Source organism: Protobothrops mucrosquamatus, unplaced genomic scaffold, assembly GCF_001527695.2.
Source record: "Protobothrops mucrosquamatus isolate PMUCROS unplaced genomic scaffold, P.Mucros_1.0 scaffold1226, whole genome shotgun sequence".
NCBI classification, from domain to species: Eukaryota; Metazoa; Chordata; class Lepidosauria; order Squamata; family Viperidae; genus Protobothrops; species Protobothrops mucrosquamatus.
The window spans coordinates 255356-269519 of NW_015387434.1; the positions used below are offsets into that span (position 1 = coordinate 255356).

The 14164-nt window shown below is 41.3% G+C and overlaps 1 protein-coding gene across 1 annotated transcript in view; it reads right to left on the bottom strand.

Moving 5' to 3' along the window:
* Positions 1 to 14164, bottom strand: part of LOC107291927 (dynein heavy chain 7, axonemal) — a 64202-nt gene that overhangs the window by 2238 nt on the left and 47800 nt on the right. Inside the window, exons 21-28 of the mRNA XM_015820981.1 lie at positions 11138 to 11338; positions 7168 to 7329; positions 6438 to 6623; positions 5212 to 5349; positions 3660 to 3890; positions 2118 to 2270; positions 944 to 1121; positions 201 to 304 (exon numbers count right to left, since the gene is read on the bottom strand). Coding sequence (XP_015676467.1) covers positions 201 to 304; positions 944 to 1121; positions 2118 to 2270; positions 3660 to 3890; positions 5212 to 5349; positions 6438 to 6623; positions 7168 to 7329; positions 11138 to 11338 — 1353 coding nt within the window. The remainder of the gene's footprint in view (positions 1 to 200; positions 305 to 943; positions 1122 to 2117; positions 2271 to 3659; positions 3891 to 5211; positions 5350 to 6437; positions 6624 to 7167; positions 7330 to 11137; positions 11339 to 14164) is intronic.

The window sequence follows — 14164 nt, forward strand, 5'->3', positions numbered from 1 at the left end:
AATGCAATTACAGCACAAAGTGGGATATATAATCACATATGTTACTTGAGTTACTTATACACAAAACTAATGTGCATGTTTAAATCCCCATCAAGGAACTATCACATCCATGCTTGCTTCATCCCAGGTCAATGGATACAGAATAGCTCTACAGATTACTAGGGGGGGGGGGGGAATCATATTTAGCAGGAAATACTAACCACTGGCATATTATCATAAAGGATTTTGGGGTAAGATTCCCCTAATTTCTTCGTCTTCCTGTTCCAACGAGCTCCATCTAAGAATAATCCATGAACGTAGACTCCTGTTTTTTATTTGAGAAAAAAAAGGATAGGTTGGCATAAAGCAATGTGTGGGATTTTATTTTCTAAGTGAACTTTACATCGGATTATGAATTTTTGATAATTCCCATTAGGGAAGCCCATACCTATAAATGGATTCTGTACAGCTTGCATAGACAAATCTAAAACAATGATTATTTCTGCAAACAGAAATAAACAGATAGGATATAGGTTGCAGCTTTGCCCTGGATTAGTTTCAAGGCCCATTGAAAAGTATGACTTATGTGTGATTTCCTATTCAGAAGCAGGTTTTCTGTGTTAAACATGTGGCCATAACGAACAATTAGGCCACAATCTACCCTCTTAATCTTTGTGATAATCTCAAGGAATTTACTATGACCAATTTTCCTGATATGAATATAAAGAAAATGTTATGCAGAGGATCAAGTGGACAAAGAGTAAGGGGGCTATGATGCACCTCTCTGCTTAGCATATGGACATTCACATAGCCTCAGCCTAACTTCATAATGGTTTTGAAAAGCTTAAATTCAATTTCCTCAATTTTCCACCCTGAGCATCTTGGATGAAGAGAAGAGTACAAAGGGGTAATTAAAATAAAATTTCTCCAAATTATAAGGCTGTTAATCTGATTGTAGATTCACCATCTTCGGGGCCGTGTTTGTATTCCTTGTCTTCCAGAACTTCATAATCAAACCCCAGCAGATCAATTGGGATGGTGTATTTCCGGGCAAAATTCTGTTGGGCACCAGTTAAGAAGGCTTGTGTGAAGAAAAATCCAGAAAGCCAGAACATTGGGGGAGTTCCATTTTCAAACCATGTCTGCAATGATAGGACGAGGAGGAAATTCAGGTTTAATATTAACAAATGAATTCATTAGGTTGGATCAGGATGTATCAATGGAATGCAACCTGCTCACTGGCTTCCCCCCCCCACACTGCCACCACACTCTTTAGAAATGGGCAAGCCTTACTAAATGTGCCACGAATGGCAAAAGAAAATCAGATTTTTGCAAATTCTGGGGGCAGATTGCCTCAGGTTTGTGCAAAGCTCTTTTAGGATGACAATGGATCCCACGGTGTGCCAGATCTTGGACTCGGTTAACCCCAATCAATGTGACCAGGGACTGTAATTACCATACAATATTAGAGTGCCACATTTCCTACCTCAGGTCTAGATGGTAGCACAACAAGAAAACCCTGAGCAACTGAAGAAGATGATAAAAAAATGACAAAATTGCCTTGTAACATTCCATGACCCCCTTCAAAATTTGCTAAATACCCTCGGCATGTTTAAGAGAGTTACATTTCCTGTGCTCCTTTTTGTTAAGGATGGCAAACCATGTTTCCTTTGTCTACGAATTCAGTCCTAAATCTTATGTCAATATGCTTTTAACCAGTAGCAGGAAAGCTCACCAAACTGTTGCCATAGCACAATGGTAAGATGAATCTCCAGCACTTAAAAATTTATGTACTTCGGTTTGAAGTGACTTCTGAAGTGCAGGCATTCAGTAATGGGAAAAGTCAGTATTCTATTGTCAGTGGCACAACTTGAATAGGCAGCCATTGTACTACTAGGTTATATAACATATGCCCTAATAACTCAAATCATTGTAAACAACATGCACCCAGAATCTGAAATAGTGCTTTGGATATTAATTATACCTACTTCAGGCAGTATGTGACTTACAGTATTTAAAGCTATATGCACATACAGAGAAATGGTACAGCTTTTCTTATTAAACATGCTAGGATGATGAATTGTAGTTACACATATCTAAAGTGCACCCGGAATCAAAATTTTAAGTGAAGTGCTCACCTGTAGGAACTTCAATCTGGCAAGAAAATCATTTACGTAGCTACCAAGAGGTTTGAGGCTTGGATAAGACTTACTCATCCACATGCCTGGAATTTTTCCTTTCAAAATACTATTTACTACTTCTTCCAGATCTGCAGACATCACCACTAGACCCTGTTTGAGATACAGGGGGGAAAAAGACATGTAAGTGGATTTTTCCCTCTCCATATCATAGCTTTACCAAATTTTGTCTCTAGGGAGTAGCAGAGCTTAGTAATTTAGTCTCTATGCAGTGGTAACTCAAAATCTGTCATGTTACTGTACAAGCTTGTACTCTTGAGCAGGGGTCCCCAATCCCTGGGTTGTGGCCCTTTCTGAACCAGGCCGAGCAAGTGGCTGGCCAGCACACGTGTGCAGCTCAACTTGCATGAGTGGCGGGCCCTCTCCCACCCCTGCTGGGCCACCAAACCATAAAGATCGGGGTCTGCTGCTCTTGAATTGAGCTGATACGTGATCGCAGCATATACAGTGAACCCCTGCTCGGTTTACATGCCTGTGTTTACTGTTAGGATTGATAACACTTCATATTTTTGTTACACAGTTCAGTTGTGGAAGGACAAATATACAGTGAGCAAATAATATCCAATATTAGCAGCGTTGACACATGACAAGATAGGTGCATTATCTTTGAAATTTAAAGATTTTATTTCACTAGCACTATTTGAGCTATACAATATGTTGCCCAATCATTGGAATCAGGCAGCATACAAATTTAATCAAATGTTATTACTGTCAATAATTGCATTAGGTATGTTCTATTGGAGATCATGAAAGGATGAATTTATTAGTTGGTCCTTCCCGTACAATGCCCAAGTAATCTTCATGGCAGCCACGTAAGGTGCGTATTCTGTACTGTATTGGACTGTGTGCTTGGACACACAAGTACTATACTGTACTTGGGTCCAATCACACTTGGCCAATAAAGAATTCTATTCTATTCTATTCTATTCTATTCTATTCTATTCTATTCTATTCTATTCTATTCTATTCTATTCCAGTCCAGTCCAGTCCAGTCCAGTCCATTAGGGGAAAAGGGTTAAAATGAAAAGTCCATGTTAAGTTTCTAGCAGAGGAAAGAGTTGAAAAGAGAATTTCCTAGCGTGGTTTCCTGATGATGCGTCCAGCCCGTGGGCCGGCAGCTTGACAGCCCTGCACTATGACATTTGAGTATCTTTTGGGGGGCAATCTTTCCAGCTGCATAGCAGGCCACTAGCTTAGGTTGCTGTCTTCAAAGTATATTTCCATTGGTTTTCATCCTCTGCCTCGTCCCCACTGCTAGATTTATAAAACAGCAGTGATGCATAATGCCGAGCATGTTATTATAACTAAGAACTGCACCTCCCAAGCAGTGGGGAAAGGCAGAGCTCAGAGATTATTTCAACCTTTCAGACTAAAAGAACTATTGGGCAAATTCTCAAAGACTCCAGTGAAACTAATGGGAACTGACAGCTATTCTTTCCAGCCTATTCAAACTAAATACGTTTTCTCGTCAGCTTATCTTACCTTGATTGCTTTCTGAATGTTGATGCAGGAATCTCGTATAGTTTGCAATAATTTGTTAAATCGGCCCATCTCTTGGACCAGCACAGTGTTCATGCTCTGGGTGTAGGTTGTTGGGTATCTCCTCATTGCTATTTCAATGTTAAAGTCAGAGGGAAGTTTACTTTGGATGTCACTTGCCACCTCGCGAACAATTTCATCAGAGGACTTGGCGCCAGCACCTGTTGCACGAGACTGTTTACAAAACAGAGAGAAAGAGAGTGGTGAAATGCTGCAAAGGCCGCCTGATATTTCAGCTCAGCAAGAGGAACTTTTACTGGGGACTTAAACTTGGACAGAAAGTGGCCTGTTGATGTCATTTAATTCACATGCAAAAATTGTGTTTCTTATATTAGAAAGTCTGGGCTTGGGGCCATTTGTGCTTTTTTTTTAATACTTTGGGCATCTTGGACCACAGAAGATTTAATATAGCTGGCTACTATTATTATAAAGTAACATCTCAAGGGCAGCAAAGTAAGCTGGGTCATCCTCAGGAGTGCAATCCACTTGAAACAGCTCTCACATTAGGGCACTATTGAAATCAGCAGGAATGAAGTGTCAATCTGCTCCCAGCCCATTGCTTCCAATCTGACCAACTATGAAGTAGCCAGCTGAATGATCCTAAGTATGGACCCAAACAATTTTAAGATGGTATGGCTTTTAGGGTGCACCTAAAGGTAAGCAATCTGGAGAGCTTTAAGAATACTCAAATCTGCATTTACCACATAAATTTCTAATTGCATTGAGACCCAGGCCTTTCTCACATATAGTCTAGATCAGGGGTAGGCAACCTTGACTCTTTTATGATTCATGGACTTCAACTCCCAGAATTCCTGAGCCAGCATAGCTGGCTCAGGAATTCTGGGAGTTGAAGTCCATGAGTCATAAAAGAGCCAAGGTTGCCTACCTCTGGTCTAGATGGTGGACCTGTTCCTCTTGCTTCACAATCAAGCCTTTGCGCAATGTCAAGACCTTGGATCATTAGGCATCCTGTGTGGAAGGACACTGCATGGCTTGAAGATTTATGTGTGCCTCTCAAGTCTGTTGTTGTTACTTAGTTCTCAAATTGGAATGGAAATATTTTCATCCTTGGGGAAAATGAAATTGTACAATAGATCTCCTGAACCTTGTATTAATATTGTGTTTGAGAAATAGAAGTAAAAATAGCAAAGCATTAGAGGCTTGTAGGCCAGGATTACTTCCTAAAGTACTGCAGACATCTTTGTACATACCCATTATTGCTGGTGGAATTTCCAGAAGAATACCAATATATATTTTGGAATTTATTGGGGATACTTTTCAGTAGTCAGGCAATTTAGAAACTACTCTTGTAAAACCTAATTGCAGTATTTCATAGTCTAATATGCCAGATAATTCACGAAGATTACAGGCCCACCACAGGGAAGAAAAAGCTGATTTTCTGCACTTCAAATACTATCCCCCAAAGTGAACAAAACCATTGGTTGTAGTGTGCTGGTAGGTAGGTTCTTAGTTTTTGAACTGAAAATGAACATACCTGTGTGAGAAGAATATTATCAAAGAGCAACTGTGTTTCAGCTTGATCCTTGGTGATATCGGCATTGGAGTTCATCCCAAAGATCTCTGGGGCAGGATTCAGAGGAAGAGTCTTAGTGTATTCAATGTAACTTTGATACTGAAAATAATTAAGAACAGTGGTCTATTAGTAAATTGATCCTGAATTGCAGGGAGCTATAAGTCTGCCTAAAGCCAGTTTGTTGTGACAACTAGAAATCAACAGATGTAAATTTTAGTCCCGTCTTAAAGCATGAAAGCCCACTGGGTGACTTGGACCAGTCTCTCTCTCTCTCTCTCTCTCTCTCTCTCAATGTCTTGCTATGAAAGAAGATTACAGATTCACTGAAGACTTGATCCCCTCCCCCTCAGAAGAACCAGATAATATTGAAGGTAAGAAAAGGTAAAGGTGTCCCTCTTTGTCTGAACCATCATTGCTTTCCTTCTGGGTTGTTGTTGTTGTTGTTGTTTCCCTAGCGAGAGGGGATTTGGGATTCTCTGATGGATGGGAGTTAGATCTTCTCTGTGAAGTGACATATAACATTCCCCAGCTGCTCAATATCACCTGATATCTACTTATGAAGCCCAATGGGAACATTGAATCTTGGACATGCTGAAGAACGCAGGGATATTACAAAGAGATTTTTTAAAATACAGGTTGACGGCTACACCAGAGCCATCGCATTTGACCCCAGAAAATGACAAAAAAAACACCCACCCCCAAATATTTTTTTGCTGTGCAGGAAAGACTATCTGTGTTGATGCATCTTATTCATTAACTATGCCAGAAAAAAAGAAAGAATTCCTCTGATATGTTGTCAGCCATTTGTAGACACTGATCTTTTAGCATCAGCCATTCGCCTGGATTCCCTTCCATTCAATGGGATTTGGTCAGAAAAACGTCCTATCATTATATATTTGGTGACAAAAAACTTTCTGTTGTATCATTATATTCCAACACTGCTCCAACACTGGAAGCTTTTAAGACGAGACTGGACTGCCATTTGTCTGAAATGGTATAGGGTTTCCTGCCTGAGCAGGAGGTTGAACTAGATGACCACCAAGGTCACTATTATTATTATTATTATTATTATTATTATTATTATTATTATTATTATTATTATTATTATTATTATTATTATTATTATTATTGTTGTTGTTGTTGTTGTTGTTGTTGTTGTTGTTGTTGTTATATGTTTAGGTGCTTACTTCTCCTTCAGGAGGAGCATAGTAAATGCCACTGGTATCAAATTTGTAGTTGGGATCCATCACAATAATTGGATTATAGAATTTGTTTAGAATGCTGCGCAATGTGCGCCGATCCCAGTCATCGGTAACTCTGCCTCCATAATTACATTCGCCCGTCATGTAGCGGACAGCATCAAATGGCAAGTCCTGAAAACAAAAAAACAATGTTTTCAAATCAAATCTTTAGTATAGTCAAAGACAAACATAAAAAGAGCAGGAAACACATCAGGATCTGAAAATTATTATTATCAAAGGCTAAAAAATATAAAATAAAAAGTATATATATATTAAAAAACAGAAGTTTAAAAGGAACCTAAAAGGAGAGAGAGGAGCATTAGCTGGGTGGAGGGGTGTTTTGGAAACAGGATGTAGTAATGCTCAGAAAAGACAGGACCCAAGAATGTAAACTCTCTCTGCTGAAAATATATACTTTTAACAAAATTATATTGGTTTTTAGCATCCATTTTCAACCCCCTAAATTAAACATACTTGCTTTATGGCTCCTCAAGATCTTGAAAATAAATCATGACCACCTCCAACGGCATCAGAGAGAAATCCCCCATTTCCCCAGCGAAGAAAGTTTATTTATTTAGTTATTTTTGAATGAACAAACAAACAAGCGGTTAACTGCAGACGGCTCTTTCAGCAATGGAGAGAACAAAACTGACGTTATTTGGGAATTGTTCAGTACCTCATACTGATTTATGAACATATTCAGCTGCTGCACGCTGATCCGCAGGTCAGTTTCATTAAACTCATAGGGAATATTCCAGCCCAACGGCCCAAATTTTCGTCTCTCTTGGACCAGGGCGTGAAAGAAACAGAGGCCGTACAGGAGCTTCTTGAATTCAGCCTTTGGAAAAGGAGAAAAAGGAAAGGCTTATCTAGGCCGTTCTTCTGCCTAGTGCAGGGGTAGGCAACCTTGGCTCTTTTATGACTCGTGGACTTCAACTCCCAGAATTCCTGAGCCAGCCACGCTGAGGGGGAAAGGAGAGGTTTCCAAGCTGAGCCATGCTGGCTCAGGAATTCTGGGAGTTGAAGTCCACGAGTCATAAAAGAGCCAAGGTTGCCTCCCCCTGGCCTAGTGATTCTCAGTTGTGCTACTGTGGTTAATTCAGTGATTATTTTCTTTCATATTATGCTACCTGCTTCCCCCCAAGGGGTTCCCCACAGTTAACATCAGCCTTCTTTCTAGATCCATTTTCTAGCACGGAGGCAATTTGGAACTGCTTAACTTCCACTGGAGAGCTACATCATGTGCTCCAAGGCAATCTTTGAAGCTCAGGCTAAACAGACCCATATTTCTAACTTTAAAGGTGCCCCCAGCAGCCCCTGAACACCCTCCGAACACCACTGCTGAAAACTGGGGGCATGGAACAAGCCCCGATACAAGCGAAATGTTCCCTTGAAAGTATTATTAAGTTTAACACAGCTAAATAATTAAAACCTCGATTCTTCAGCTGCAAACTTAGGAGAGAAACTAAACAAGAAAAAAAAATGTCTGATTTTGTCCATTTGCATCATCACCCGATCCAAAGACTATGCGTGACCCCAGAAGTTGTCCACGGTTGTCTTATACGGGCAGTGGGAAAGGGAGGAGTAGCAAGTGATGCCCTTTGGTTCATTGTGCCGCTGTTAATCCCCTCGTGGCAGGTCTGGCATCCTGCCCCACCTCACCTTTATTTTAAGAAAGCTTGTTTTAATCCAAACAATTCAGTGCTGCGAAAGCCAAGCACCCGCCTTCTAGCATTATCTGTATTCCTAAAGCAGAGGAAGTATATTCCCCTCCATTCTACGTGATTCAGCACCTTCTCCTTCTGCCCTGTATACTATTGCGTCCAATAGATAACCTTTTCGAAAACATACAGTATGTGGGCACTCTATTTTAGAAAACTGTCAAAGAAAGCAAAAAGTTTCAAAGAAAGCGGGAGGATCAGACAAATAGAAAGGTTGTTGTGTGACCAAACACACCATATGGGAATTGGATTACCTGTTAGAAAAAAAGTACGGAATGGAAATACTGTAGCATTTTTTTCAATACCTGCAGGATTGCCACACAAAGGTTAAGGCCTGTTCTCTAGCATCCCAGCATGTAAGAGTGATTTATTTATTTTTTTAAAGGGGGGGTGAGACTGGCAGATTTTAGCCAAAGTACAGAACAAACTTCCTAACTGGAATAAAAGTTGGACAATGCAGCTAATGATCTAGAAGCGTGGTGGGATCCCTTTGTTGGCTAGGCTCCAGCAGAAGCTAGAAAGCCATATGGCAGGGAAGCTTTGCCCTGGATTCCCTCCCTGAGCAGGTTCTTGAACTGGATGGTTCTTCCAAATATTTAATTTCCTGAACGCCATTGGGGCAGAGGTCTGCTTAGTGCTTTGTTGGAAGTGTCCCATTTGTCCATAGGAAAGGTAAATGTACTCTGATAAATGTGAGGCTAGGAAAGGTAACGGATGCTTTGTGAATGCCATAACCATCATGTTACCAATTAGCACACAGGAATGTCTCCGTGGCAGCTGTTCTGTGTGGCTACACATGACATGTTCTCAAAAGCCAATGTGTCCACCAGCCCCAAATTCCCTCTTAAGAGTGATATTTCATGCAAGCAGAGCTGATCTCATGTCCAACTTCTTTTTGTGTGTGTGTGTGTTTGTGTGTGCATGTGCATGTGCATGTGCCCTGCATTCTCTCCAGATGCTTTCCTCCCAATCAGGCAACTGCAGATGGGGCCAACTCCAAAACTAAGCTGAATTTAAAACACAATATTAACTTAATTAAATGATACTGATCTGCTGAAGTACTAAACTTGTGCTGCTATGTTAGAAAGGTGGCGGGATGGTCACCCAAAGCTACTGAAGGTGCATGAAAAGCCTTGGAACTATGGGTCAAAGTGTATAGGAAGAGTAGAGGGGGCCCAGATAGTCTGCAGGGGGAGCAATCTGTGCTGAACCTGAAGAAAAGGGGGAAAAAATCAAGCTGCTCTCTTTTGTAAGGGGTTTTGGGAATCAGATGGGAGATAGAACTCTACTGGAGTTTGAAAACGGTGGGGTTTTTTTTTTTACACTTATAAACTTTCTACGAAAAGGTCAGAAAGTCTCCTGTGCCCTTCTTTCAAGAAAACTGAGCCTTGGGTAAGCAAAGCAGCCCGGAAATTTACACAATTATGACGTGAGCTGCCTTTTAGGAACAAATGCTTAGGAACGATGTATTTAAAACCGGCATCCTAAATGCTTGCTCTTGCTTCTTTTGTTTCTTTCGGTATGTTTGCATTTTTTAAAAACTTTTTAAAAAGTTTCAGAGATTTATTTTTTTTAATTGCCAGGCAAGCAGACAAACATAATCATCTCAGTTTAAGCACAACAATCTCCTATTCTTAATTACGACACCCGATCATGGAAATTATCCTGGGTCAAGCGCCTTCGCTCTCTGAAACCTAATTATGAAAACAGCAGGTGGCTCTTCACTGGAAGCTGTTATTCTAAAGAAGGTAGTGATGAGTGCCATCCATCAACTCATACAGCCATTTTCATCCTCCCAGTTCTATGAAACTAGCATTTTAATGCTTTCGATTAAAGAAGGTTGGATTCTCAGCAGGGCAATACTCAGCTCATCTTCGGCTGCACAAATTTCTCCCCTGCTTTGCAGATTTGCATCGGGAAACTGCTTCCTCCTGACTTCTTTAAAAATGGGCACGCGGTATTATTAATGGCATACCACCGACGCTGGATGGAAGAGGAATAAAGCTTGGCGGTAAAATAAAAATACAATTTTAATAAAGCCTGCTATTAACTGCATCCCAGGAGGCAGACATAAAGGCACGTTTCTGTGCATGGAAGGGCTATTTCATTTGGTAGGTCTTAAAACCAGCAAAAACACAACCTCCCAGCTATAAGAGTCTGCTTGAGCTGGTTTTGCAAGAAGAAAAAAAAATAAGTAGTAACTGTGAGAGGGATCTCAGAGTCCTAGTGGACAATCACTTAAATATGAGCCAGCAGTGTGCTGCAGCTGCCAAAAAAGCCAACACAGTGCTGGGCTGCATTAACAGAGGGATAGAATCAAGATCACGTGAAGTGTTAATACCACTTTACAATGCCTTGGTAAGGCCACACTTGGAATACTGCATCCAGTTTTGGTCACCACGATGTAAAAAAGATGTTGAGACTCTAGAAAGAGTACAGAGAAGAGCAACAAAGATGATCAGGGGACTGGGGGCTAAAACATATACGGAACGGTTGCTGGAATTGGGTATGTCTAGTTTAACAAAGAGAAGGACGAGGGGGGACACGATAGCAGTGTTCCAATGTCTCAGGGGCTGCCACAAAGAAGAGGGAGTCAAGCTATTCTCCAAAGCGCCTGAAGGCAGGACAAGAAGCAACGGATGGAAACTAACCAAAGAGAGAAGCAACCTAGAACTAAGGAAAAACTTCCTTCCTGACAGTTAGAACAATTAACCAGTGGAACAACCTGCCTCCAGAAGTGGTGAATGCGCCAACACTGGAAGTTTTTAAGAAGAAACTGGACAGCCATTTGTCTGAAATGGTATTTCCTGCCTGAGCAGGGGGTTGGACTAGATGACCTCCAAGGACCCTTCCAACTTTTATCATCATCATCATCATCATCATCATCATCATTATTATTATTAAGACTAATCATGAAATACTGACAGGCTTTTTGCAGCTGTTAAAAAACTCCACATCTGAGATGGGGTCCATCAGATATGACCTGATCACGTTTGCCCGTAGGCCTTTAGGAGCCTCGTTGGTCATCTTCACTCCATTCTGGAGCACAGAAACAGGGAAGTTGGGAGATGGGTAGCTTGTGAGCCACATACGGAAATCTGGATGCGTTGTGTCTGGATTCAGTTCCTAATGGAGAAGAAGAAAAATCTCAGTAAGGACAAGAGATCACCAGCTGATGTTACAAATCAAGAATTTCTTCTTAAGGCCAATACACATTCAAATATATTTATGTCCAATAACTGTTTTTATAAATGGGAACAGGAAACTTGTGATGTGTATTCATGTTTAGTCTGAAATCTTGTATTGCTGAGATTGTTAACTTGATGCTGACCAGATATTTTAATTTACTCCTATAACTCTAGGCCAGGGCTTTTCAACCTTTTCACCCATTGTACCACTTTTAGAATATGGCAACATCCGAGTACCATCAGTCGCCTAGCAAGGTGTCAAAAGCTTGATGACCAAAAAAAAAGGAAAAAAGTGATAAAGTACAGGTAGTCCTTGACTTACAACAGTTCACTTAGTGACTCTTAGAAGTTACAATGGCACTGAAAAAAGTGCCCCCCAAGGCACAGCCGAGCAAGACACCTGCCACACTCTTCCTCCTGTCCGAGGTTTCCATTGTTGTGAGCATTTCTGTTGAGGATTGGCAGTGGGGATGGGGTGGGGGTGTTTGGTTTTTATTCCCGCCATCTGCTGGGTGGTTGTAGCAGGTTTTGGTCACTTCACATGACCCTGGGACACTGTGACCGTCATAAATATGAATCAATTGCCAAGCATCTGAATGTAAATCACAAGACCCTGGAGATGCTGCAACATTCCAGCTGATTGGCGCTTCTTCTGGGCTCAACAGAAGCACCAGGATCTATGCTGCTTTCCAGCTGATTGGTGCCTCTTCAGGGCTCAGCAGAAGCACCAGGATCAGTGCCAAGCTGCAGCTGGAGCCTGGCACTGATCCTGGTGCTTCCACTGAGTCCTGACAGCCCCGAAGAAGCGCCGATCAGCTGGAAAGCGGCACTGATCCTGGCGCTTCCGCTGAGCCCTGACAGCCCCGAAGAAGTGCTGATCCTGGTGCTTCCGCTGAGGCCGACAGCCCTGCAGCTCCAGCCATCTCTCGCTCAGGCTTGGGCTGTGCTGCCACTGGTTCAGTTCATTCCCTTCCCCCACTACCACTTTTCTAGGATGGTTGTGTACCACCTGCCAGGTGGCAATGTACCACAGGTGGTACCCGTACCACTAGTTGAAAAGCCCTGCTCTAGGCTATCTTGCTTGGGAGTTTACTACAAGGATAGTTGTAGTTCAATAAATGCAGAAAACGCCAGATAACTGCTTCCCTTTATTGGAAGTACTGCTTCTCCATACTTGTTCTTTACTTTCAAGCACAGCTGAGATATTATGCCATATGTTATGTGGGCAAATGTGCTAGATCTATTTTATGTTTTAGTAGCATCCATAAATCAATGTCTGATACAATGGTTATATACTCCAATTTAAAAACTAATTGTTACCATTGTAATCTAAGAGATATTTCTGTGTGCCTCTGTAATTGAACTTCTGAGATAGCCAGTGCCAATTTAGGCCTATCTAATTTAACCCGCCCCCACAAATCCATCTTCACAAAATATTGAAATTTGATTTAAAAACCAATATATCATAGTTTAAAAAATCAAATGATACAGTCTAATTCAATATTAGAAATAAATACACCCTGCAGGCCAAACCTAAGCATACATGCTGAAAGTTGAATTCAATGAAAGCTACTACTCACATTTAGAGCCCCAAGGTACGGCACTTTCCCAATAATACATTTTATGAAGGGTTGATTCAAGATAAGTATTCAAAGATTAAGTTAATGCTGAAACTCCCAAACTAGTAAAAATTACTATTTATGTCTTGGGTTTTTTTTGCTGATTGCTCCAACCATTTCACCCTGCTCATGTAATAATACACCCTCAGAAATTCAATAGTTATGGAAATGGAAATGGCAATGATGCGGCTTAAATAGAAGAAATATTAGCTAACTTGATGGGTTGGCAATAGCATTACCACTTCCTTTGCTGAGACACTATACAGAACTAGCTGATCCAGTCAGAAGAGCAAACTGGCCAGTATAGCTTCCTTCAGCCCTCCCCTCTTAAGTACAGGAGCATCTGCTCATTAACATTTCCCCTTGCAGAAGCCCAAGTGGGCAAAACAGAAGGGGAAGAACCCACGCAGGGAGGGGGAAAGGCTGATTGACAAAGGATTGTTCCCCAGCCTTTCCAGGTTGCCCACTCTTGGATCTGCCAAGCAATCTATGGGCGAAACCTCTTTTATTTATTGATGACCCAAAGGTATATTTGCATGCTCCCACAAAAGCCAACCTGATGCAATTATATTAACAGATAAGCTGAGAAATCCAGATCTCCAGTAGGATTCAACAAATAATTAGAAGGTTTTTTAAAAAATCGTTTTGCTATCATTTAGTAATCATGTTCAGCCCAGATTTAGTAGGCCTGCCTCCTACCTCAGCCACATATTCCTATTCCTGGCTTTATGAATTTTATCTTATTGCCTTCAGTCCAGTTGTAATTTTTTCCATCATCGCTTTCAAGATCCACCGATTCTTCAAATGTTCTCTTTGTTCACAATGTCACTCGTAACTTGGCAGCTGTTACCCTCCTTCTGCTACCTTCCTTATCAGCCAATCTGAGTACCGACATCTTTTCCCCGCTCTGGCTCCCTCACCCTTTGCTCTGCCCATCTCACCCACAAAATTAGCCTATCAGTTACGACTCGTCTTTTTTCTACATGACATCAATGCCTAGAACCTTGGGTTCCCCCAAAAAAGAAACAGTTGTCATAATAGTTTAAGCTCCTATTTGTACTTGCCTCACAGACTTTCTCCAGTGTGGGCATCCATGAGGTTGCAAGATGGCAGTTCTGCAGAACTACCCAGCTGCCTTCTTTTAC